This window comes from Hydractinia symbiolongicarpus, chromosome 13 (assembly GCF_029227915.1).
Source record: "Hydractinia symbiolongicarpus strain clone_291-10 chromosome 13, HSymV2.1, whole genome shotgun sequence".
Classification (NCBI taxonomy): domain Eukaryota; kingdom Metazoa; phylum Cnidaria; class Hydrozoa; order Anthoathecata; family Hydractiniidae; genus Hydractinia; species Hydractinia symbiolongicarpus.
In genome coordinates this window covers 19,758,939-19,782,064 of record NC_079887.1, presented here as the reverse complement: position 1 = coordinate 19,782,064, position 23,126 = coordinate 19,758,939, and the positions used below count along the sequence as shown (strand labels likewise).

Sequence of the window (23,126 nt, the reverse complement as noted above, 5' to 3'; positions counted from 1 at the left end):
GACTGCGCATGCGTCAATAATTACGGCCACGTTGAGGCGCAAGATGGCGGGCGCAAATAAAAACAATCATGATAAATAAGTAACTAACTTTTTGAAATCGCTTTTGCATGATAGAATCTATTTCAGTGGATTTAATTTAGTTTTTTAAAGCATTTCAACACGCTGGAAGCTAAATCTTTCTTTTACCTTTGCGACAAGCATGCTGTTGGAGTAATACTGTGGCAGTTTTGAAGGCATACTTTTTTTTGTTAAAATTAACATGGCAACTTGTTCCAACTAATTTTTGGTTTTGTGGACGTTGCGAAGTTATGTGGCTGGTGTATTATATATTTTTGGAAAGCTGAAAGGCTCATCTACAAGGTAAGAAAAACGAAAAAACTGTATCAGTACTTCTGAAAGAATGCTAGAGCGCTGAATTCTGGCAATAAAAGTTAGTGTAAAACCTGAAAATTTTAACTCCCTCTTTGACATAATCTACTGTATGATTTATTGTAGGCATTAAAACTGTTGTAGTTTACTAAGCTAATATTTCACAGAATAACAACACTAAACAACATTCTATATAAACAATTCTGTAACTCTAAATAAGGTTTCTGCGTCTCATACACTACTAACGTAAGCTCGACAAAAAGTCAAATAAAAATGAACTATGCATGTAGTAAGCTAATTAACTGTTCAATTCTTTTTCTTTCTAGACCAGCTGATCCACCTTTGAAATAATGCAAAGACTAAAGGAGCTTGCAAAGTAATGCTAATATGCAGTTAAAGATATAACTAGCTATCTAAGCTGTAAGTCTAAAAGTTATTCTTCACGTGCAATTTTTCTTTTTTTAATTTTTGGTTTTAATTGGCTCGATTCAGGATTTACATTAACAAAATGTTGCTTTAATGTATTTCGTAACCGCTCGACTGGGTTTTTGATGCAGCTGTACCTGCTCGACATCCTGTTGATTTCATGATGCAAGCTTTCTCCACCTTAAAAATGTTATAATTTGACATTTAAGCTAGCTAGCTACACATTTTCTGAAAAATAACACATTTTGGTAAAAAACACAAATTTTGGTGTTACCAGGTTACAAATTTAAGTGGCTGTTTACCTTGTTCGCCATAAAACCCAAATCCAACATTCCATTTTGCTATGAACTCAGTGACATGATCTTCAAGCATATGCAGTTTTGGTGAAATATTAACTTTTGGCCAGTTAGTTCGCAGATGCATCATGAATTTATTAATTGAAATTTCTAGAATTATGTACTATATGTATATTATTCTTTCTTTTTGTTTTGTTTTTGGCACATGAAATTTTAAAAAAAACTTATTTATTATTAAAAAAAGGAACAAGTTTCTCACCTAAAGCCAGTATTTCCTCACATGACAGATATTTTGCCGAATTGTAAATGTTATGAACTTCTGCAAAGTAAGTAAATAACATGTCGTACTTATCCATTTCTAAATTCACACTGTGAATAAGCTGGTCATCATGCTTTTGTGCTGCAACAATCTCTTTAATGCTGGATGTTAAATTTTGGATGTTTTCTTTCTATAAGAGCAAGATTGTTTTTTTAATTTTCTTTAAATATGTTATTTTTAAATTGCTACATTATTGTTAGTATTAACAAACCTTTAGCAATTTATGTACATGGTTGCCGATAAAACTTTGGCCATGGTAGGCCTGACGTTCAACACCCATTTTTTGCAGCGTTTTATCTATTGAAGAAGCACAAGGACCAACACCTAAAATAAGATGAACAAACTATTAAACATAGCTTTAGATTGGAGAGAATATAAGGCTTGCATCATAAGATCAGAATGAAAATTATAATTTTGGAAAGTTTTTTTTCGGGAATTAAATTTCTTGGAATTTCCAGACAAAAAAACATTTGCGAATATCACAAAAAATTACTTAGGTAATAAAAATGATCATACCCACTAAAATTCTTTTGTTGTTTCCCAAGGTTGAGATTTCTAATTCTAATTCTGTGATTTTCTTCTCAGTTTTTATTATACTTTTCTCGTACGTCAGTATATTTCGTTGTAAGCCACCAGATATTACAAGCCAGTTTAACTGATCTTGCTGGTTTGCTAATTTGGCTTTTTCATCTTCCAGCTTTTGCTGCAAGTCATTTGTTTCTTTAAGGACTTCGATGTAGTCACCATAATCTGAATCCAGTTCATTGTCTTCTGTTGCCAACAGCAGAGCTATTTTTACATCATAGTCTTGGCAAGAAGACTCAAACATTTTAAACATCTTTTGATATACACCCAAGGAAATATGAAGACCAGGAATACAGACCTAAAATTAGGTGTTTATATAGATTTTATTTTGGGATTATTAAATCAACTTGCAGTGGAAAAGCATAAAAATATGATGTATACTTGATCAATAGGTATGTCAAAAAATATGTTGTCAATGACATTATAAAATTCTTTCGCATTTTTAGGGCTCCCACCACTTTCACGGAAATCTGCTAAATTTTCTTCAAGTGTCGCCAGTGACCTTTTCTTAAATTTCTTGCGAGTAAACACTGGGATGTTCATTAGTTTTGAGGTAATGTTGCAAAACAAACAGCTGTGACGCCCTAAACACAAATGTTAAAGTATACATATTTTATTAGAAACTTTTAAAAATAAACCATTTTTAACTATGCATTTCCCATATCTGCGTAGTAAAAACCCATTGTTAAACTACAGGAACTTTATGAAGTTGCAAAAAAAGTTCTGTAAAAATTAATTAATTTTGATTATCAACTAGCAACTTGCCCCAGATCTTAAGTAATTAATATTTACCATTTGCACCAGTTATACCATACATTGCACACAGAAATTCGTAGTCGCCATACATAAATACACGGAATATCGACTCTTTATATTTGACTTGTTGCAGCATTTTTATTTGTGGTCGAAACCGTTCAAGGCAGACTCTTAAGTTTGTTCTTGTGTCTTTCCCTAATTTAAAAAAAAAATATAAAAAATGTTTTGATTTCTACTTTAGATCACTTAGATCATTTCTACTTTAGATCACAATTAGACATCACATGCATAGAATTTTGGAAATTCCAGTTTTAATTTTTTTTTTTTCATATTTGTAATATATTGCATTAATGTTTGTTACCTTCAAAAATGCTAAACATTATTGTGTTTTCCTTCTTGTTTGGGTTTAGAACATTGCCTATTTGATATGCCATTTTAAAACTATTTCCTCCATGGTCTCCACCAATTTTAACATGGATCTCATTGTCAGGAATGAAACTATGTTTTACAAGTAAATTGTGACATTCTAGCTTTTTGAGTTGATACAGAATGTGGCCAACTACATTATACAGATACCCCCAGGGCCTAGGTATAACGGATACCCTGTTTCCAACTGATAATTTGGTGAGAGGAGCCAGCTCAACTCTCAGTCCTTGGCCTACCCATTCAGCAGCGACACTTCTTGCTTTTTTTTCTGATTCAATTTTTATGTTGAATGTTTTCAACCAACGTGATATTTCACGTAGTTGATTCCATGGCATGTTTAAATTTGATTTCATTGCTGTGATGTGATTGGCTGGAATAATGACTTCTGTACCCAAATTTTTAATGATAGTATTTCTGTCACTTTCTTCCATAGACTTTAGCAGTGCTGTGGTCTGTTTTGTGACAGATTGGGTTTCTTCACCAGACATCAGATGGATTAACTCCTTGGCTGTATTTGCTCTTTTCCGCACATTCCTTTCACATGTTTCATCAGAAGACTTGCGAGGAATTCTAATGGGTGTTATTGTCAATGGCTAAAATATGGAACATATGTTATTAATTTGTTTTATGTAAAATGTAATATTACTATTAAAATTATCATATTGTTACAGACAATTATGTGTACATTATTTTTAATATAACATAGCATAGTTTTGTATTTTTGTATAAAGTAGTTATACACATTTTTTATATAAGATCACTTAACGATGTAGACGCCTTAGCATTTAGGGTGGGCACATCAAAATTTTAGTAAATCTCCTAATATATAGAATGGTTTTTATTGACCCCCAAAACTTCCTATATTCTGTGACCCCTCTAGCCACTTACTTATATTTATTATTATTTTTAATTATTTACTCTGAACATTTTAAAATTTGTCTTGTTCTTATTATGGCTTGTTTTTTGTATAAAAAATGTGTATAAGAAACATTTCACTGGAATTGTAAAAAAATGATAACCTAGGTATGCACATATATAGACATATACAAAAGCAACTTATTTTCAGTTTTGATTTCAGCCTTAAAATTGCTAAGATCAAAATTTTTTGCTTTATCAGCCGTTTGAAAATCAGTTGCTTGTTAAAAAAAGTCAATGTCAAATCACTTTTACTGAGTCCACTCCATACATAAGTAATCTTACTTGTGAACTTCCACTGGGCAATTGGACAGTTTTATTCGGCAAGTTTGACTGCTGCATTTTTATTCCAACCACATGAGCAATGCATTCTTCTACCTTTTTCGGTACAGGCTTGGAAGGGCTCAACTGCATCATCTCTAGTGTTGTAAATGACAATGCTGGAGAGCATGTGTGCGATTGTGCAGACAGCAGTTTAAATGAACAACCACATGTTCCCTTGACAACTCGTGTGTTTAAAATCCTGGAAATGCACAAACCAGGCGAGACATCCCCGGGTGTTGTTGGGATGCTGCAGGTGGGACATCTATTTGAATTTTCCAACCAATTTGTTAAACACAAGGCACAAAACACGTGGTTACATTGGTTTATCATTAATGGCCTTTTTAAAATATTGCTACACAAAGCACAAATCAGATGTTCCCAGTTGCCTTCACTGATATTTATGTCTGAGAGAACGTTTCCACTATAGTCAAAAAGTTCAGAGGTTTTTCTGTAAATTTTATTAAGTTCTAGGGGTGTCCAAGTTTTTTCTGCGGAATCCACAGCTTTGTGTGTTGGGTTACCACCGCCCCTTCTTTTCATAGGTTTGCCACCTCTCTTTTTTTGTGCACTTAATATGCATGTTTTGCACTCGGTGTCTTTATGTGTATACCATTTAACAGGCACAATAGCGGTAGCTGAGTCACGTTTTAGGACATTACTTATTGTAGCAAAGCACGAGTGACAGAATTTTTTTGGGTGAATGCCTGCCCGATCAGAATAAAAATCAGCTCTGAAAATACTGTCCAAGTTCTTTATGTGCTCTTGGACAATATGTGATCGTCCAGGCAGAGTGTTTCCACATATTCGACACAGCTTGTTCAACCGAGCTAGGTGTAAATCCCCAGTAGCCATCTTGAACTTTAACAAAAATTTTGAAAAAAAAGTACCTAATGTTTGATACAATATCAATTCGTAATGTACTGATACACCTACAGTTCTTTTTTTATTCGTATCTCGTAACTATCTTGGAATGATTTTTATAAAAATTATCTGTGGGATAACTTCGTATCTGAAAATATTTTGCTTTAAGTTGGCATGGTGTCCACAGTCTTCAAAATGGAGGTTGAAAGTTTTTGTTTTGTTTTAGCTAGGCAACAAGCGAATAGCTTTGTATTTGAATTAATCTTATTGGTATAGGACTATATTTTATTTAAACCACTTAGTTTCCAGTCCTTAAGTTGGTTTATGTGATTAAAATGCCTATTAAACCTGGTGCTAGCTACCCTAAAATTTGTTTACTTTTAAGCGCAACTCGCCCCAGTCCTTATTTTAAATTTTTTTTTGACATGCGCAGTCTGAGTTTCCGAAATCTCGCTAGCTGAAACAGCCGTGAGCCTAGTTAACTAAGCTTTCTTCTTCGAGTTGATAAAATGAGTTTCTCTCAAACTAAAGCTTGGACGCGAACGAATGACTCAGCGGAAACCCCGAGTTTAAATTGGACAATGTGACTAATCGCTTCGGAGGCCATTTTAATTTATCTGTGAGTTATTTACCAAGCTTGGTCACATCTTACTGCGGTAAAAAACTTTATAGTTTACTAATGTTTGTTAGGGTGAGTGAAACCACTCGCTGGAATATTCGGATGAAAAAGGCTTTCCCCGACATGGACCACGTGAGCAAAGAACAATAGAATAATAACAAAAATCTCAAAAATCAGAAAAATCGTTTGAGGCCCAGCGTAATTTTTCCCACCTTAACTACTCCGATTTCCCGGTGGTAAAAAAATTACGCTGGGTCTCCTGGCTAATTTCTGGCCAGCGAGTCTGGAAAAGTTGATGTGTTCCACCCAAAGTAAGGCGGGTGCCCAAAGTCAGGCATTTTTAAATCATAACCTAAGAAAAGCAAAACTATGCAAAGTAAAACACATTCTTTTATCAGTTGAAACTGCTCTATTCCTTTAGTGTTAAAATAACTTTATTAACTACTTTACTATTTTATGCCTTAATTTAACGAAAATTCGCTCTTATAAGCACATATTTAACCAAAATTTAAACGTTTAATCTACAACTATTTCAGCAAAAGCATGCCTAGAATAGAGTGGCATTGTAATATTGACGATTTTTGACTAACTTTGGACAGGAATAGCAACCACCCAAAGTAGGGCATTTTAATATTGACGATTTTTGATCAACTTTGTGACTGGGTCTAATTAGGTTTAATAGCACAAAGCTGATCAAAAGGCATTTTTTTGCAAGACAGTGGTTTTCTTATACTTATGGTAAAAAGTTTCACTTTATTTTGTCGTAAACAATTTCTTTATTTCTTGCCAATAAAACACTTAAAAAATGCTTTCCTTTTTTCAATCAGTACTGTAATTTTTCATACATGCACCACATAGGGCAAAAGCTTTTAAAGTCGGGCGGCTAAAAAGCAACGACTTCATTTAGCACCGGGCTAAGTGGTCCCGACACACGACGTACAACATAACTAGCACCCTTCATACTTTATCGACATAAAAAACCGACAGACGTTCAGTCATACTTCTCCAACCAAATGGACCCGACAAATAAATCGCATTATCCGACATCCTCTCTATATAACAAATACATATTTTTTCTGTCGATGGCCATACCAACGTAATATCGCATAATACTGCATAATACCTCCATAATACTCTCTGTCGCTACATAACAAATACATATTTTTTCTGTTAATAATCCATAACCAACGTAATATCGCATAATACTGCATAATACTGCATAATACCTTCATAATTCATAAAAAAATACATAAATTTTCCGTCGATGTCATTTTCAGGGAGGACACTTGTTTCTACTGCTGTACGAATAAGTAAAGCCTGGTAAATTAATAGTATAATGCCTTGCCTCAGATTGGCATTATTTAGGACTTGTGATATGTAACTTCATGGGGGGTATTAGTCCAAAATATCTTTTCTATTGGTTATCGATGGGCATAGAACACTACCGCCTGTTCAATATATTGTACAAAAACGCCTCTTCGTTTAGCCTGCAATAGGGCCGTTAATATGTCTTTTTGCAAAAGGCTATTTGAGCGAAATATCGTTTCTGTTTGTGTATGGATGTGTATCCAACCTCAAACTTTGTCTACTTTATAAAAACAGCTTTCCGTAAATGGCAGTTATGCGAAATTTTGTGGCATATTACGTTGGTTATGGCCGATTGACAGAAAAAATATGTAGTTTTTATGAAGCGACAGAGATTATTATGAAGGTATTATGCAGTATTATGCGATATTACGTTGGTATGGCCTTCGACAGAAAATTTATGTATTTTTTACGAATTATGAAGGTATTATGCAGTATTATGCAGTATTATGCGATATTACGTTGGTTATGGATTATTGGCAGAAAAAAAATGTATTTTTTATGGAACGATAGAGAGTATTATGAAGGCATTATGCAGTATTATGCGATATTACGTTGGTATGGCCATCGACAGAAAATTTATGTATTTTTTATGAATTATGAAGGTATTATGCAGTATTATGCAGTATTATGCGATGTTGCGTTGGTATGGCCATCGACAGAAAAAATATGTATTTGTTATGTAGCGACAGAGAGTATTATGAAGGTATTATGCAGTATTATGCGATGTTGCGTTGGTATGGCCATCGACAGAAAAAATATGTATTTGTTATGTAGCGACAGAGAGTATTATGAAGGTATTATGCAGTATTATGCGATATTACGTTGGTATGGCCAACACAATGGAGGTGGAGCTCTCTAGCGCACTTTCGACTTATCGCTGTTTTTTGAGTCAAACCCTAATTTCAAGGGTCTAGCGCAGCACTGTTTCCTCCTCTACGCAAAGGGTCAATACCGCGGGCAATTACCGCTGTGCTGCAGCACTCTCGTACGAACGCAATGTTGTGACCCTGGTTGGGGTCACAACATAAAATAAAATGACCAGTGCGTTAGATAATGCAGCTGAAAATGGTCACATCGAGATTGTTAAGCTGTGCAAAGAGTGGGGTGCGAGGACAGACTTTGATTGGGCCATGGCACTTGCAGCTGCAAATAGTCACATGGAGCTTGTTAAGCTGTGCAAAGAGTGGGGTGTGACGACCTTTAATTTGGCTATGAAACTTGCAGCTGAAAATGGTCACATTGAGATTGTTAAGCTGTGCAAAGAGTGGGGTGCGACACACTTTCATTGGGTTATTAATAATACAGCTCACATCGAGATTGTTGTATTGCTGCGTGGTTTTGATGTCATTCATGATGAATTGCTGCGACATCATCACAAGCGCAATTTTTATGTAAAAATATGGAATGAGTACTGCCAGTGGCGTGGCATCCGGATCGATTTTGGAATTGGTGTGTAGATGAGGAAGAAAAGCGCGAGATATCTAAATTATGGAAGTAATGTCCAGTATTTTGATCCTGGTTGAGGTTTAAAAATCTATAATAAAGAGATGCCTTTCCTATCTGTAGAACAATTTGATGCCTTGAAATCAGAGAGCATTATGAAGTGGCGTGATGTTCCCACTGGAATCATCTTCAAAATTGAGTATGTTGAAGAGATCAAGACTAAAAAAGGTGATGCAACTGTCATCACATTGATCGATTACGATGGTGAACGATTTCAAGCATGGGCAACGAGTGTACTGAGAGAAGCTTTGATAGGTCGAACAGGTCAGATGTTCATCAAATCACTGGGAAAGAAACAATCTACGAAGAATCCTGGTCAATTTTACTATGATTACGACCTTGTGGAAGTGGAAGACTAAAAAAACAAAAAAGTAATCTTTTTGTGACTGGAGACAGTCACAAAAATAACGAAAGCCTGGCGCTGTTCACATAAACAAATGGATAAACTGCGACAAGAAGCTAAAGCCTTAGGTCTCAAAGGGTACTCTATGTTGAAGCGAGCAGACCTTGTCGAAGCCATACACAAAGTCAAATATAAGGATGCGTCGACACAAACGGACGGACCGTACTGCGAGCCTTGTGTTAAAATTGTATGGGAGAAAAATCTTGAACAATACTTGAGGGATCTCGCTAAAAAACGTGTCGTACATGATGGCGACTTGCTCATAGATCAAGATACGGGAGAGGTAATCGTCTAGTATGTTGACCAACATATTAGACTTTGTAAGCAGGTGGAGACTCTAAGTAGCGCTGGCATACTGCGCAGATTGCAGTTTTTTAAAAATTTCATCTTTAGCTTCTTGCCTGCCTTGTGCTAGCAACTCTGCGCGTTCATTGTCGTTGATTGATTTCACAGCCTTTTTTATTCGTTGTCGAATCTGCTCCTTGAGCACCATGTAGCGCTGTTTTTCCTGCATGATCCATGTAAACTCATCGTCTGAAATTATACCATCTTGGATCGCTCTGGAAATCTTATCGTATACAGTGTCTAGTATTGATTCAGCTAGGAGTTTGATGCACTCATGTTTGTATCATACTGTATCCGTTTGGAAGCATTCTTCAAACCTACTAGGCCTATGCCCACTGCAAGAGCCGCGGCTTCAAGACCAATTGCTATAGGGGCTCCGAATCCGGTTGCAAGCGTGGCAATACCTGCTGCGGAGGTTATGACAGTAACAGCAATCATGCCATGATCAGCATGGCGAAGCCCCATCCCCCAAAGCTTGAACTTTTTGTAGAGTCTTTCTCTCTCTTTGAACTCAGACCGCAGGTACTGCTCGATTTCTTCGATCTTTTTTAGTCTGTAGACCTGACTTTCTTCACGCTCATGCTCAGGCTCATGCTCAGTCGCACTTGGCGGCAAAGTTGAGTAAAGCTTCATAGCCATTTATTCTAGGAGTAAATGCATCGTAATTCCGACGAACGAAACATTTTTTTCATGATGATACTCGTCCGTCTGCATGAACTCCAGTCTGTCTGTTGAGCCTTACAAAGGAAGGTAGATTGGACTGTCAAAATTCCAAGTTAACATGTCTCCCCATGCGTTTAATTCTTTGGTTGGAAGAAAAGCAAGAATTTTTGATTTCTTCCCATCCAGCAGGCAGTCATCCTCATCTAACTGAGGGCAAACGAGTCTCAATCTTTGGTACACGTCAGTTTTGTAGAAGCTGTCATAGTCGCCTTTGGTAAAATACTTTTTGCAGGGTCGTAGGGTAGCCCCATAAGCTCTTGCAGTTGTCTATGGATTACCACAGTATACCCGTCACTAACCCTAAGCCTGCATAGTCCGTTTTTTAATACAAACAACTTGATCTTGTCCTGTGCTTGACTGTTGACGATGGCCGCGATATCTTCAATCTTGTACAAACCGTTCATAATTTCAATTCTAATCTCTTTCTGATCAGGCCCTGTCCTACGAATGACAAAATCATTGTCGCTGTAAAGGTTCAGCCATACGGGTCTGATACTTATTGATTTCAGGGCAATTCTCGTATCCTCCCCTAGGTAATCGTTAAAAATCGTAGGCTTCTCTATATTGGTCACATACAGCTGTCATTTATAGCTATAACCACAAGGCAAAATACAAGTCCAATAGAGGCGAATGGTCTCTCGGTGTAATTAATCTAGAGCATCAAGACCTCTACGTTTCTACAGAATCGCACATTCCCGTGACCTTCTCGATGTTCACGAAATACCCCATAAAAGTCCCCACTAACCTGTTGAACGACCCCGTAAGTGTAAATTGGACCGGTCAAGCCCTTGGCTACTGGAATATACAAGTTAATTTCGCCTGTCATTGCGCTAGCACCGCTTTGGGTATATCCGCCAAACACTTGAATGGCTCCGTGCCTCTCATCAACAGTATCTTTAAATTCCACGTCTATTACCACATGCGGCGTATCCTAGCAAGAATGAAGGTACCCATGCCATACGATGACGGCTTTTCTCAATATGAGAACCCCTACTCTGGATATGCCCAAATTTGTCGTGAATATGGTGCCGACCCCAATGCCCAATACAAGTTTAAGGCTCTCATGTCCTCGCTCACAAATGGTAGATGGTGGCCGCAAGTAGATGGTGATTGGGCCAAGTTTATCATGCCTACGGACCAAGGCCTGACATCGGAAGGTCTGACGTAGCTTAGCGAGAGTATTCGTGTTTACGTGATTTTACTACTAGGGTCCCAAACTGATGCCAAGGCATCCCTTATAGGTTCGGATGCTGACAATTTCACAGCGAGACAGATACTACTACAGAATTTCGAAGCCATGGCACAACGTGAGGAGAACGTAGGCCACGATATAACCGAGTTTCAAAAGGTGCTTCAATATGCCAGGACCCCAGTGAATTTTGCCGTGATGCACCACGTGTACATGCTACCATCCGATATGAACCTGCGTATTGGTAAAATTATCGGGTATAACAACAACATCTTGATTGCGCCGGCGAGTGCGATGCTTGGCATAAGGCTAGACCTAAACAACAAACCCACACAGCCTCGGTTTTTAAAACGAGTCAGGTCACCACCTGGGCAAGAAATATCGAGGGGTGCCCTAAAGTCTGAAAAGATACCTCAGTCAGGTCTAGGAGATGGAAACCCTCACGAGGACACCAAGGCCACCTTGGTCACTGCGGGGGTATTATCGATCCTAATGTACATTTGGTTGAAGAAATATTAATGCTCCGCAGGAGCACTAATATAGTTTGCCTCTCTTCCCAACATATGCCACAACAAGACCAGCAGCGGCAGCGACCTCCATGTGTAGATGCTAGGCTACATATTCAGCAACGTTTGCTGCTACTCTAAAAAGGAACGAGACAACCGTGCCAATAATCCCTGGTAGCGCCGCACCTGCCTTACCTGCTAGGTATTTGAAAAATTTTCCAAGCCTTTCCAGCTGTTTTTGTATAAAACCCTTTTTCCCAGCGCTTCCTCCAGCTGCAGCACCCCCACCACCTGTAACTGCGAGTACAATGGTGGAAATCAGTAGACCAACAGCCGAGACGATGCTAGCTATAGTAACCCCTTGCTCCTTGAACAAGATTCTAAGCTTTTCAGCTAGAGATTTATCACCTTCTGTGATTTTCATCAGCGTTTCCTTAATAGATTTCAGTTGGCTATGAATGTCAGATGATAGTAAATCGTGTGCTTCTCGTACTGCTTCCTTTTGATCTTGGAGTCGTTCTATATCTTCCCTAGCCTTTGCAATGTCTTCGTTCCAGATAGTTTGCTGTTTCTCTGATACTCCAGGTGTAGCTTTCTTTGTCTCAAGCCTTTTCACCTTGGCTTCTGCTTTGGCGATCTCGTTGTCGTAGAAGATCATCATGCTTTTCAAGTGCTTTAGGTTACCCTTTAGCGTTTGAAGCTCGAGGTTGAGCCCTCTTCTTTCACGCTCTGTGAAGGCTTCGCTGGCGCCAAAAGGAGTCTCTTCTATCAGGCTCTCCGTTTCATCAAGGACGTTCTCGAGCAGCGGCATCATTTCGATATCATCGGCCTTCTGTTCAACATGAACAATCTCGTTAAGGAGTTTCTGAGCCATTGCTTTACTGCCTTTGTTTGGTGTAGTATAGTCGGTAAACCCCAATTCTCGCAAGCGATTTGTACCTAATCTCCTCTGTATCTCGGCAATGCTCCTCAATTAACCATTCCTTTTAGTGATCTTTATGCCATCGAAAAGAAGCTGGTTTCCTTGTACCTCAAACTCGTTATAAAATCTCGCGATTGGCTGCCCCAGCTCCTCACCAAGGTGTTCGTAAAGATCGTCGACCTTTGATTTTAGTAGCTCTTCCCTCTGTCTTGTCGTGGTGTCTCTTGCGGAGACGGTAGGCGATTGACCCTGATCTGGCGTTATCGTGGAGCTGGCATCAGGCCTACTGAAATCCTCGTCTGGAATTTTTTCCTCTGACGTAAAGTCGTCTCCTTCGTATATTGGATTAATCGGCATTTATTTGAAACGTAAATCAGATAATAATAAAGCATGATATTCGGAACTAAGCTCGATCCCTACGCGGAGATTAAAACAATGATGGCTATGAAAGGTAAGAAGCAGCGTGTAAAAGTAAGTCATGTGCCTAGTACGATTAATCAGAACGAGGACTTATATGTTGACATCCCCAACATGGGCCAGAACGATGTAATTTTTCCAGGTAGTATCAAGCTACTTTTCGATCTAGAACTTACGGGAACAAACACAAAGCGCACTATCGTCAGCAATATAGGTAAATCCTTGATGCAAAATCTTCGTATCACTTTGAATGGCAACGAGGTGCAAAATATTAGCGACTACAGGGTGCTCGCTACCTACAAGGACCAATGGTTGCCCAAGTTTTATCGGGAAAACAACTTGATACTAGAGGGGATCAATCCCAACGACGGTACAATACGCGCCCTACAGGTAGAAGCGACTGATCATGTAGGCACGGATGAAGAAAAAGCGATCGTAGCAGCTTACGGCAACACCTTTGGCATCCCTATCGGTAAAATGTTCGAACTCACGAGGGATCTGCCCTTTTACCAAGCAGGATTATACGACAGGCTGCAATTCGTTATACATTTTGCATCGTACGGTGACGTTATCAAAGATGGAGGTACGGCAGCTGTTGGAAATACCGCAGCTAAACCACCGGATGCCGCGTATAAGATCACTAATATCGCACTAGAGTTTGACAAGATTAATAACGAGGGTCTCGCGAGCGCTATGATGTCACGGTATAATCGCTTTGCGCTACCCTATGAAAGGGTTCTCCGTAGTAAGGTTGTCACGATGAAAAAGGCTGACACAAGTCACAATTTGCAAATTGATACGCCTGCAAAAAGTTTGAAAGGCGTTTTACTGCTCTTTGTAGACCCTGGAAAAGTGAAGGCTTACTCGGGCGCTAACGAGGTGTTTTATAACCCAAAGATCGAAAAAATCTCGATCACTGTCGAGGGTGAGCCTAATGAGCTCTACACGCACGCGATGCTCCCGAAAGATCACCTCGAGCAGATCGTAAACTTATTCGGTAGCCACGATTCATAGGTGACGATTGGGCAGTTCTTCACCGAGAGATACGCCCTGTTTGTTGATTTCCGAGCATCACCTGATCATAGTCTCCACGGTTCTGGAAGGCAATTACAGAGATTGTCAGACGGTATAACATTGCATATAACAAAGAAGGCAGACGGAACAACTGGGAATATTAAATGCTACGTTTTCCTACTTCAAGATGCTCAGCTGAACATCTTAGATGGTAGATTTCACTCTGTGGAATACTGAAAATAAATGGCGACCTTGGCAATCATGGCAGGAGGGGCGTTGATTAACGCTCTAGCATTCTCGGGGAGTAACTATCTGTTCAGTAAACTCGGTGGGCATGGTGAGCGTAAAAAACGTGATAAAGCAATTGAACAACTTCAAGCAGCTCAAACACAGTGGGTACGTGACAGGCAGGCAAAGATCGATTGGTATAACCATCAACGAGAGCTGAAAAGGCACGCTGGAGAGAGCTTGAAGGAGCTCGATGAAGGTATAAGAGACTATTACATCGCAACGATCAAGAAGGCTCCTAAGTTATCCGACTTCTACACGCCCAGCAAACAGCAACAAGACGGTGAGCTAACGTTCATCGTTGGATCCTTAGCCCTCCTTGGTTTTGCAGTGTACAAGTTCGCCTAGCGTCTCCACAGGAGTTATATGTAAAATGTTTTCGATATGTAATAAACATGTCGAAAATTTCCACAGAGAAGGAAAAATTGAGCAGTATTTACTATCAGCCCACACATCTCTGGATCGGAAACGAAGCCATTGAAAAACTTGTTGAACTTAGTGGTTTGTCTATGAAGAAGGTCAAAATCTACCTTGCCCACCAGGCCTTCTGGCAGGTTCACATTCCAGGGCCAAACGTGGTAAAACATCCTCATTACACCGTTACAGTTCCAAATGCAGTCTATCAATTTGATTTGCTTAGCATGCCTCATGACAAAGTCTACAGCAACGTCTACAAATATATCCTCACAGGGATCGATGTAGCCTCGCGCTACAAGGTAGCTAGACCCCTGCGAACGAAAAAGGCTGCAGAAGTGACCAAAATGATCGAGGACATTTACAAGGCCAGACCCTTGACGTGGCCCGAGACTGTCATGATAGATGCAGGAACCGAGTTCGTTGCAGACGTTACAAAGACCTTTAAAAAGCATGACGTCAAGATCGACAGGACGGTGACAAAGTACCATCATAGACACACTGCCTTTGTGGAAAACTTCAACAAGCAGCTCGCGAGACGTCTCTTCAAGGCTCAAGTTGCTCAAGAGCTCAACGAAGAGGGTAAGGTCTCGATGATATGGGTCAAGCAACTCTACAAAATTGTCGATCAGATGAACAACACCAAAACCACTGGAATCAAGATGAAACCAAACGATGCAGTCAAACTTGACGAAGTTCCACAAAAAGCGAGTTATAAGCCTGACAAGAAGCCTCTGGCAGAAGATGGTCTCTACCGATATTTGATGCAACCCGGTGAAGGGCATGGAGATCAGAGAAGACGTGCAACTGACATGATTTGGTCGAAAAAAACGTTCCGTTTGGACCGCATCGTCAACGAACCAGACAACCGAACGATGTACTACCTTGCAGATGGTCCAGAGCGTGTGTTTGTGAAAGAAGAGCTTTTGCGGGTTCTTGAAGACACGAAGCTGCCTCCTCACTCGGTTAAAAGTGGTAAATTTCACGAGCCAGATGACTATTTCATCAAGTCCCCGGCTGCGGGGGACTTGCTCAGTTGGCATTGTATAAGCGTGGTTAATGTGAACCTGTGGTTCACGTTAATACCTACCCGAGCAACATCCCTTTAATCATCGTCATCGCTGGAGTCAATCGGATGAAGGCGGGTATAATCATAAGGAGCTAGGGTGTAGAATGGATAGCCATAGACGATTCCCTTGATAACATTTGGCTCGCTATCAAGATCTTTGATATCAACTAGGCGCCTATCCTCGATTTGAATGTTGAGTATGTCGCCAATTTTCTCCAAGTCCGCCAGATCCAAGAGCCTTAAGTTCTTATCCTTGATAATCTCGTAGCAGAGCATGCCCCACTTGTTCACCTCGTCGGAAACAATATGCAGACCCCTGCGATCCTCAATAATGTATTCGAGCACTTCATCCTCCTCCTCACATGCAATTGTCGCCCGGGGCTTCTCTCCTGATTGCACTCTATTCAAAAGCTCATCATCGTTCGGATGTACAAACCCCTCGTAGTATGGTCCATTTCTAAATCTAAAATTTTCCAAACACTGTGAACAATTACCGGTAGTAGATCCTGCCTTGATGCAGCATCTCAGCACAGGTACCTGAATATCGTAAAAGTTTCTAAGTTGCAAGCTCTCTACATAGGCCTCCATTTTTTTTCTTAAAGTGTTAACTATCTTTTAACACTTGAAGTGGTCACGAAAGCATCGTCTCCTTCTGGCGCACCCCTATTATCAACACACAAAACCATGCGTCTCTAGTCTTCGAGCGCAGGCACTCCCAGGTCATACAAATCGTCGCGAGTAAGATCGATGCGTCGAATGTGGCATTGATACCGTTCCACGTGTCCTTCCTCTTCGAATCGATTGAACGCGTGAATCCCGTTGGGATTATCGATGACCACAATCTCTTCACAGTTTGGATAGTTGTCCCTAAGCCATCTCCTTTTGGTGGAGATTTTCCGTCTTTGAACACGTGCACAGTAGTAGGGAAGACGATGGCACTGATAATCGTCTGGTGCAGTATGCTTGCGGTAAATCATGATCGCGTTCTTTTGAGTGTAATTTTCCTGACTACAGTGCTTGCGTATGGTATCAGATGTGTCTTTTTTGTACTCCAGTGCGCCTTGTACTACTTCTTTAGCACGAGTCCAAGGGCGACCGTTGATGATTACGGTATGTAACTTGGTATTGTTAAATGCTACAAGACAAGACATCTTTCTTATACACGCCAAGGCTAACGAGGAATCAGTTTTCTAGTAGAGCCAAGTTTTGCTCGAAATTATCCCATACCTTCACCAAAGACTTGCAGACCATCGTGTAGAGTAGCGACGGTCTCTCTTCAAACCTTTTAACAGCCTGAATGTAATGGCGCGTTTGTGGAACGAACTAAGTAAAACTGGAAAGAGACTCATTCCACTCTCCACAAGTACATGTGAGATAACGAGCCTACACAACCTCCCGTTCCCATCTTCGAATGGATGGATATTAATCAAGTCTATGAACAACCTCACTGCGTTCCATATCGGATCGTCAGTCTCTGTAGAGTAGTAGTATCGATCCAGGGCGTCTTTCACTAACCTTGGAATTGCAGAAACAGGGGCAAATTCGTGAAAACCAGCGAATACCTTAGTCGTCCTGTATTTCCCTGTCAGCACGGGTTTGCCGCCCCTGTGTTTTTCCCCGCGCATCATGATCTCATGGATAGCTTGGATTTTGTCAGGCGTGAGACGTCCGCAGCCCTTCATCCAGTTTAGAGCGAGCATAAAGTTTATCATCTGCCTTTTGAAACTTTTTGTCTTCCCGTCAAGATGTGCGTCTTTAGGATCTTGCATCAGCTTCCAAGTATCAGATGCTGAAAAGTTGGAGTCTACCTCCCCTTCGGATGTGTAGGTTCCGTACGCGAACAGGACTTTCCACCCTTTTAGAAATTCCTCTACGTATGCGTGGTTTTTTCGACTTTGCGAGAGTTTGGCTAGCGTCGCAGTCTTTCTCAAAACATTCTGGTACTCGTCTTCATCTGCCATCCAATACTGCCTTTTTAATTTTTCCATTTTGTTAAATATCTGGCGCCAAGGCTCAACTAGGGATTTTGTGATTCGCAAAATGTCACAAAATTACGAGGTCCAATAACCAACACCAAGCTGAGAATGCCATGGATATTTTTTGCATAACTCTTCAATATCCCGAGTCGTGTTTACCAGTTTGCTGTCATCGTCATTATGCATTGCATCTATCAGTCTGTCATGGGCTCTCAAAAGAGCCTGATACACAGCTTTAATTACACTCTCATTATCCATCTTTTCTTACATGTCAAGAGTCTAACCAACAATCTTGTAACTTCTAGGATGCTTCAGTCTTACGTACAAGCATGCATGCTTGGACTTTTTCAATTCAGTCTTGATAGTCTCCCAGTCGTTGATCATATTGGTCTCTTCGTCTACCATTTTTATGTCGCTCCTTTCCGAGGGGTACCACATGAAGGGTACCTGCTTTTTTGCCTTCGAAGGTTCTTCGGAATAGCCGTGTAGCTTTGAGTGAGTAGCCAGAGACTATGTTTGCGATGTCTACCGCTAATGGCAAGCTCAAGCAGGGATTGACGTTTTTTATCGAGACTCTTGTCAGCTATCATATAGTCAATGATGAAGAGCGTCTCTTCGCAGCAACGACGACAGTTTTTTGATTCACTCGAACAACTGCTCCTTGGGCTCCACCAGAAACACGTAGTCATCTTTCTACAGCGAGGACCTCTCGAGATAGGTCTTGTTCCAGCGAATTGTAGGGCAGAGAATTACAATATTGTCGAAATGATACCTGTACTCGTTCTCAAGGAGGTCGAGCACTCGTTGGGTCTTGCCGCAACTTGTAGGCCCGGTGAAGATTGTCGTATGCGGGTCTTTGATAATGTTCATATTTTATTCAAAGCTAGACTTTCGGAGGCATTAGGGAACGTTTATACCACTGATGTTTTATCGCGTAATCGTCTAATAATATCGCTACTGTCATATAGCCAGCGAGCTTCAACCCGTCCTCCATGTCCATCTTAGCCCCCGGTCTAGAAACTCCCAGAACTTTTTTCCCGCCTAGCGCCAAGAGAATAGTATAGGATACTAGTCTGCCAGCCTCCCACAAGGAATCAACTATTTCTTTCTCATACTCTTTGGTGCTCATTTATTAAGGTTTATCGCATGTGAAAAATGTCAATTTTCGAAGGCTTTTGCTGCTGAGACGGCGCACGTGCGGAGACGCTAGGCTTTATATAATAGACTGCCACGCAAACGGCAAGTACGGCAATACCTCCAGCGCCATAGAGATATGCACTGAACTTGTGAGGACCTGCGACAGGTTCCTGACCCTCTTGCAAAGTACTTGCTGAGGTACTTGCAGGTACTTGTGCAGGTACTTGCTGGGGTACTTGAATTCTCACTTGTCTCGACCCGAGCAGGTACTTGCTTCAACTTGGCCTTGTTTGCTCTGTTCCATCTGCAAGCTTTTTACCGGCCTCAACACGCCCTTGGTTCTTGGGCTTTGTCACTTTCTGCGCAACTTGATCCATTTATTTCATCCGGAAAAGGCGGCACATCTTCTCGCAGTTTGATTTGCGCTTGACGCTCCTCGGCAATTTCGCTGAATTTTTTCCAGTCCAGATGGTTGAAAACTGTGCAAAACAGAGAGACGGGAGCAAGCCACAGCCCGCACTTTTCATACATGTATGACCCTACAACTTCCATCGGAGAGTTTCTTGTGAACGATGGTAATTTCGCCCCTACAGTCGAGTTTTGAATCAGAAAGTTTGCGTTTATGTCGCTCATCATGATCTGAAAATTGTCAACACCTGACATTTTCGACAGCAAGTCTTTTGAGCATGATTTTTGCGCTTGTGCCTCGAGCTTCTTCAACAGCCGTTTACCCACCAACTCAGGCGTCCACTGTTTTTTTCCCAGAGAGTTGACTTTTTTCTGCTCTCCCATTTCTGGTGTGTCTAAGAAGACGTCTAAAATTTCATTCAGTTCTGACATGACTTTTATTAGAGAGGAAAACTTGCAGTAGACGTACAAAAAAAAATTACGTACAACATTACCAACATCAGTTCAAGTATCATTTATTTTTTATAAATTTTTGAAGCATCCCGCGAGACTCAATGCCACACTCTGGTGAGCAATTCTTGTTTACAAACCAATCCAGGACTGCTACCATGTGCAAAGGTGAACCCACCTTGAGCTTGTAGTCGCTTGTCATCATCAACACTCAGCGCAATTTTGTTCAGCTTTTCGGTGAAAATCTCGTGTTTTCGACTGGTAAATCTCAGTTGCGTGCGATACAAATTTTGACAGGTCTGCAGGCTGTTCAAATAGTCTGCGAACGTGATCTGTTTCTTAACGATACACTTTTTTCTACCTTTTGCCTTTTTTGTCTCGTGTCCTTCGAGTGTCTTGTACGCATACATTTTTGACCTCAATGCAACAAATTCGATCATGATTTTGCCACCAAGTTCATCCTTCATGAGACACAATTTTTTCTTGTTTTTGCCAATAGGTCTTCGGGACTGTAATTCGATGTGTCAAACCTTGATTCAACGTCACCTGCAATATCTTTATAGACATCGTCTGTTTTGATGTGGTAGACGAAACTATCTGTGTCCATGTAGCAAAGCTCTGCGCTTGCACCAAACTTCGGCTTGATGTAGTCGTAGTGATACTCATACATCGTGAGTTTGCTCAAGTCCAAGATGGAGAGGCCAAGGTAGACAGGTTTGTTCATGACGACCTTCACTTTGTTCATTTCTATTGCCACAAATTTCTTGTCAAATCTTGATGTGCTGTGATAGTTTGGAGTTGATGCGAGCTTCTTGCGCCTCCATTCCGTTGTCACCAGTTTGATGTCACGGTGCTTGCAAACGTTCTCCATGGTCTTGCCAAAGACGCTATTATTCATCAGCTTAAAAAAGTCTTTCTCAAAGTCATTTTTGGCATCCTTTCGCAGCTTTGTGTTCATGTCAATGTAGGGTTTCAGCCAAGCACTTTGCTTGAACTCAATGACTCGGTGCACCTTGGTGAGAACCAATCCATGCTGCAGTGCCTGCTGCAATTTGCGAATGTGCAGCACGTATTTTTCCTTGTCAAACACATTGCACGTCAACTTTTCACAGTCGTTGTTCAGACGCATCTTTTCAGGCAAGAATGGAAGGTCGTTGTGGAGTTTGTGCAGCTTTTTCGGGTAGTGGACATCCACTTCAAGAAAATAGCCATCATCTCCATTTTTATAATTTTCTATAAAAGCTTGAGTAAAATTTTCGAGGTCTTCACGCCACTTGAAGCCGTGTGTTGGCAGCTTTTGTGACATGGCACCTCCGTACAGATTGTTGGCATCGATGTACAGCAGATACGAGATCAACAGGTTGACATCAAACAATTCCCCCATGTACGGATTGTTCGCCTTAGCATGGCGCTTGATTGCTTGGCAAATACCACATCTGAGCCCCTTTTCAACCATCAGTAGCATGTCGATGTCTGTGAGAAGCTCGAGCACTTGACCAGTCACTTTTAGAGCTGCTTGCCATGCGAGGCCTGGAGCAGTGTAAAAATACGCTGGATCAAGCTCGTAGATGTTTTGACAAGTGTCTCGAAAATTTTCAAAAACGTCTGCAAAAAGAAGCGTGTCACTCATCACGTAGAGATCGTGGTACTCTCCAAGGTTTTTGATGTTGAAAGCCCTCCACACCTTTTGAGCATGCTTGTAGTCGTTTTCGGTGATGTTTTCAAGGTTCAAGCTGCTGTAAAATTGTGCTTTTGGAGGAATTGCTGTCTCTTCAAAACGCTCCCACGCATCCATGTATTCGAAGGGGTAAACACCCTTACGCAGCAAAAGTCTAAAGTGCTCGTCATTGCCCTTTGCATGCTTGAATGTGTTGGAAAATTTCTTCTTCATGGAATGCTTATTCAGTTCCACCGTCTTGTAAGAGCAGTAACAGGTTTGGCACTTGAATTGCGCCTTGTACTCTGAGTCAATCTCGATGAGTTCCATGTTTGATTTGCAGTCGTTGCAGCTGACACTGTTGGTTCCAGCTAAATTATCTACAAGGCTTGACAATGAGCTTTGCATGAACCTGCAGCTGTCGATAAACTTGATTTTGCAGGTCGTGCTGATTTCAACTTCTTTCGTTTGGTTGGTTTTCTTGTTCTTCTTCATCTGCTTCAGCGGTTCGCCGTCTTTTCCTTGAAATGTGACGGAGTGCTTGATGGAGAAGCTGATGTATTTTTCGCTGTTTTCACCCAGACATTCAAACTCGTGGCTTTTGAATTCCCTGGCCAGTTGCTTGATGATAATGTGATTGTCATATCGTGAGCGATTGTGCATGACCACCGGAATCTCGTTGGGGATGCGATAGTTTAGGTTGCACGAACTGTGTGCAGCTCCTCGATACTGACCAGTGTAGTGACAGTGATCTCGAACTTTGCGCATTGTGATGTCTTTGTTGTTCTTCTTGAAAAGCCCATTGCAAATGAAGCATCTTTTTGCAGACTTGTGGGCTTCTTTCTCTTCGTGTGTCAACGGGATCATCTTCTTCTGTGGATGTCTGATAGCTCTATTGACTTGATCTCTCAGTCCCTTGCAAAACCTTTCCATGCAGTCTTTTCCACGATAGCAGTCGGATGATTCTTCAACTTCTCCATGTGCAAATTTGGTTATGAAGGCATATCCTGAAGCCACATGCTTGCTGACGTGTCTGGTGTGTGATTTTTCAGGGTCTCCATCACAACCTTGAACAGGTTCCAAGATACATTCTGTGTCTGCATAGATGACAAATGGCATTCTGAGCGACTTTTGCCCATCTTTGTGTTTGAGGACTGTTCCTTCTTTAGGTATGACAATCTCGCAAAAATCATGGTCCATGCACACTTTCATGTGATTGTCTCGTGTCTCTTGACTGCGGAATCCGTGCATGCAGTTTCGACAGTAGTGATCACCTCGATGTCTAGATGATAAACCGCGCATGAGCGCAGAGTATCTTTTAATGGTAACGTAGTGCTTTTTATTGCCTTCTTGAAGGATTAGCACATCTACCACCTTTTCACGTGTCGTGTTGTGTTTCGAAACGTATGCCTGTCTGACCTGAAAATCTTCTTCAGAAAAG

At 40.7% G+C, this 23,126-nt stretch overlaps 3 protein-coding genes across 3 annotated transcripts; all 3 read right to left on the bottom strand.

Annotated features, from left to right (window-relative positions):
• Positions 1 to 88: 88 nt before the first annotated feature.
• LOC130624126 (uncharacterized) lies at positions 89 to 3,666 on the bottom strand. The gene is made up of 8 exons (XM_057439695.1): positions 3,113 to 3,666; positions 2,788 to 2,946; positions 2,377 to 2,579; positions 1,927 to 2,293; positions 1,622 to 1,734; positions 1,351 to 1,540; positions 1,098 to 1,241; positions 89 to 975 (listed from the first exon to the last, which is right to left on the bottom strand). Exons 1-8 carry the CDS (start codon positions 3,663 to 3,665, stop codon positions 803 to 805), a joined length of 1,902 nt encoding a protein of 633 aa, XP_057295678.1. The 5' UTR covers position 3,666; the 3' UTR covers positions 89 to 802.
• A 666-nt stretch (positions 3,667 to 4,332) lies between these two features.
• LOC130623176 (V(D)J recombination-activating protein 1-like) lies at positions 4,333 to 5,268 on the bottom strand. The gene has a single exon (XM_057438661.1). It carries the CDS (start codon positions 5,266 to 5,268, stop codon positions 4,333 to 4,335), a length of 936 nt encoding a protein of 311 aa, XP_057294644.1.
• Positions 5,269 to 20,480: 15,212 nt separating this feature from the next.
• LOC130624185 (uncharacterized) lies at positions 20,481 to 22,987 on the bottom strand. The gene is made up of 2 exons (XM_057439753.1): positions 22,747 to 22,987; positions 20,481 to 22,716 (listed from the first exon to the last, which is right to left on the bottom strand). Exons 1-2 carry the CDS (start codon positions 22,985 to 22,987, stop codon positions 20,492 to 20,494), a joined length of 2,466 nt encoding a protein of 821 aa, XP_057295736.1. The 3' UTR covers positions 20,481 to 20,491.
• Between the last annotated feature and the right edge of the window lie 139 nt (positions 22,988 to 23,126).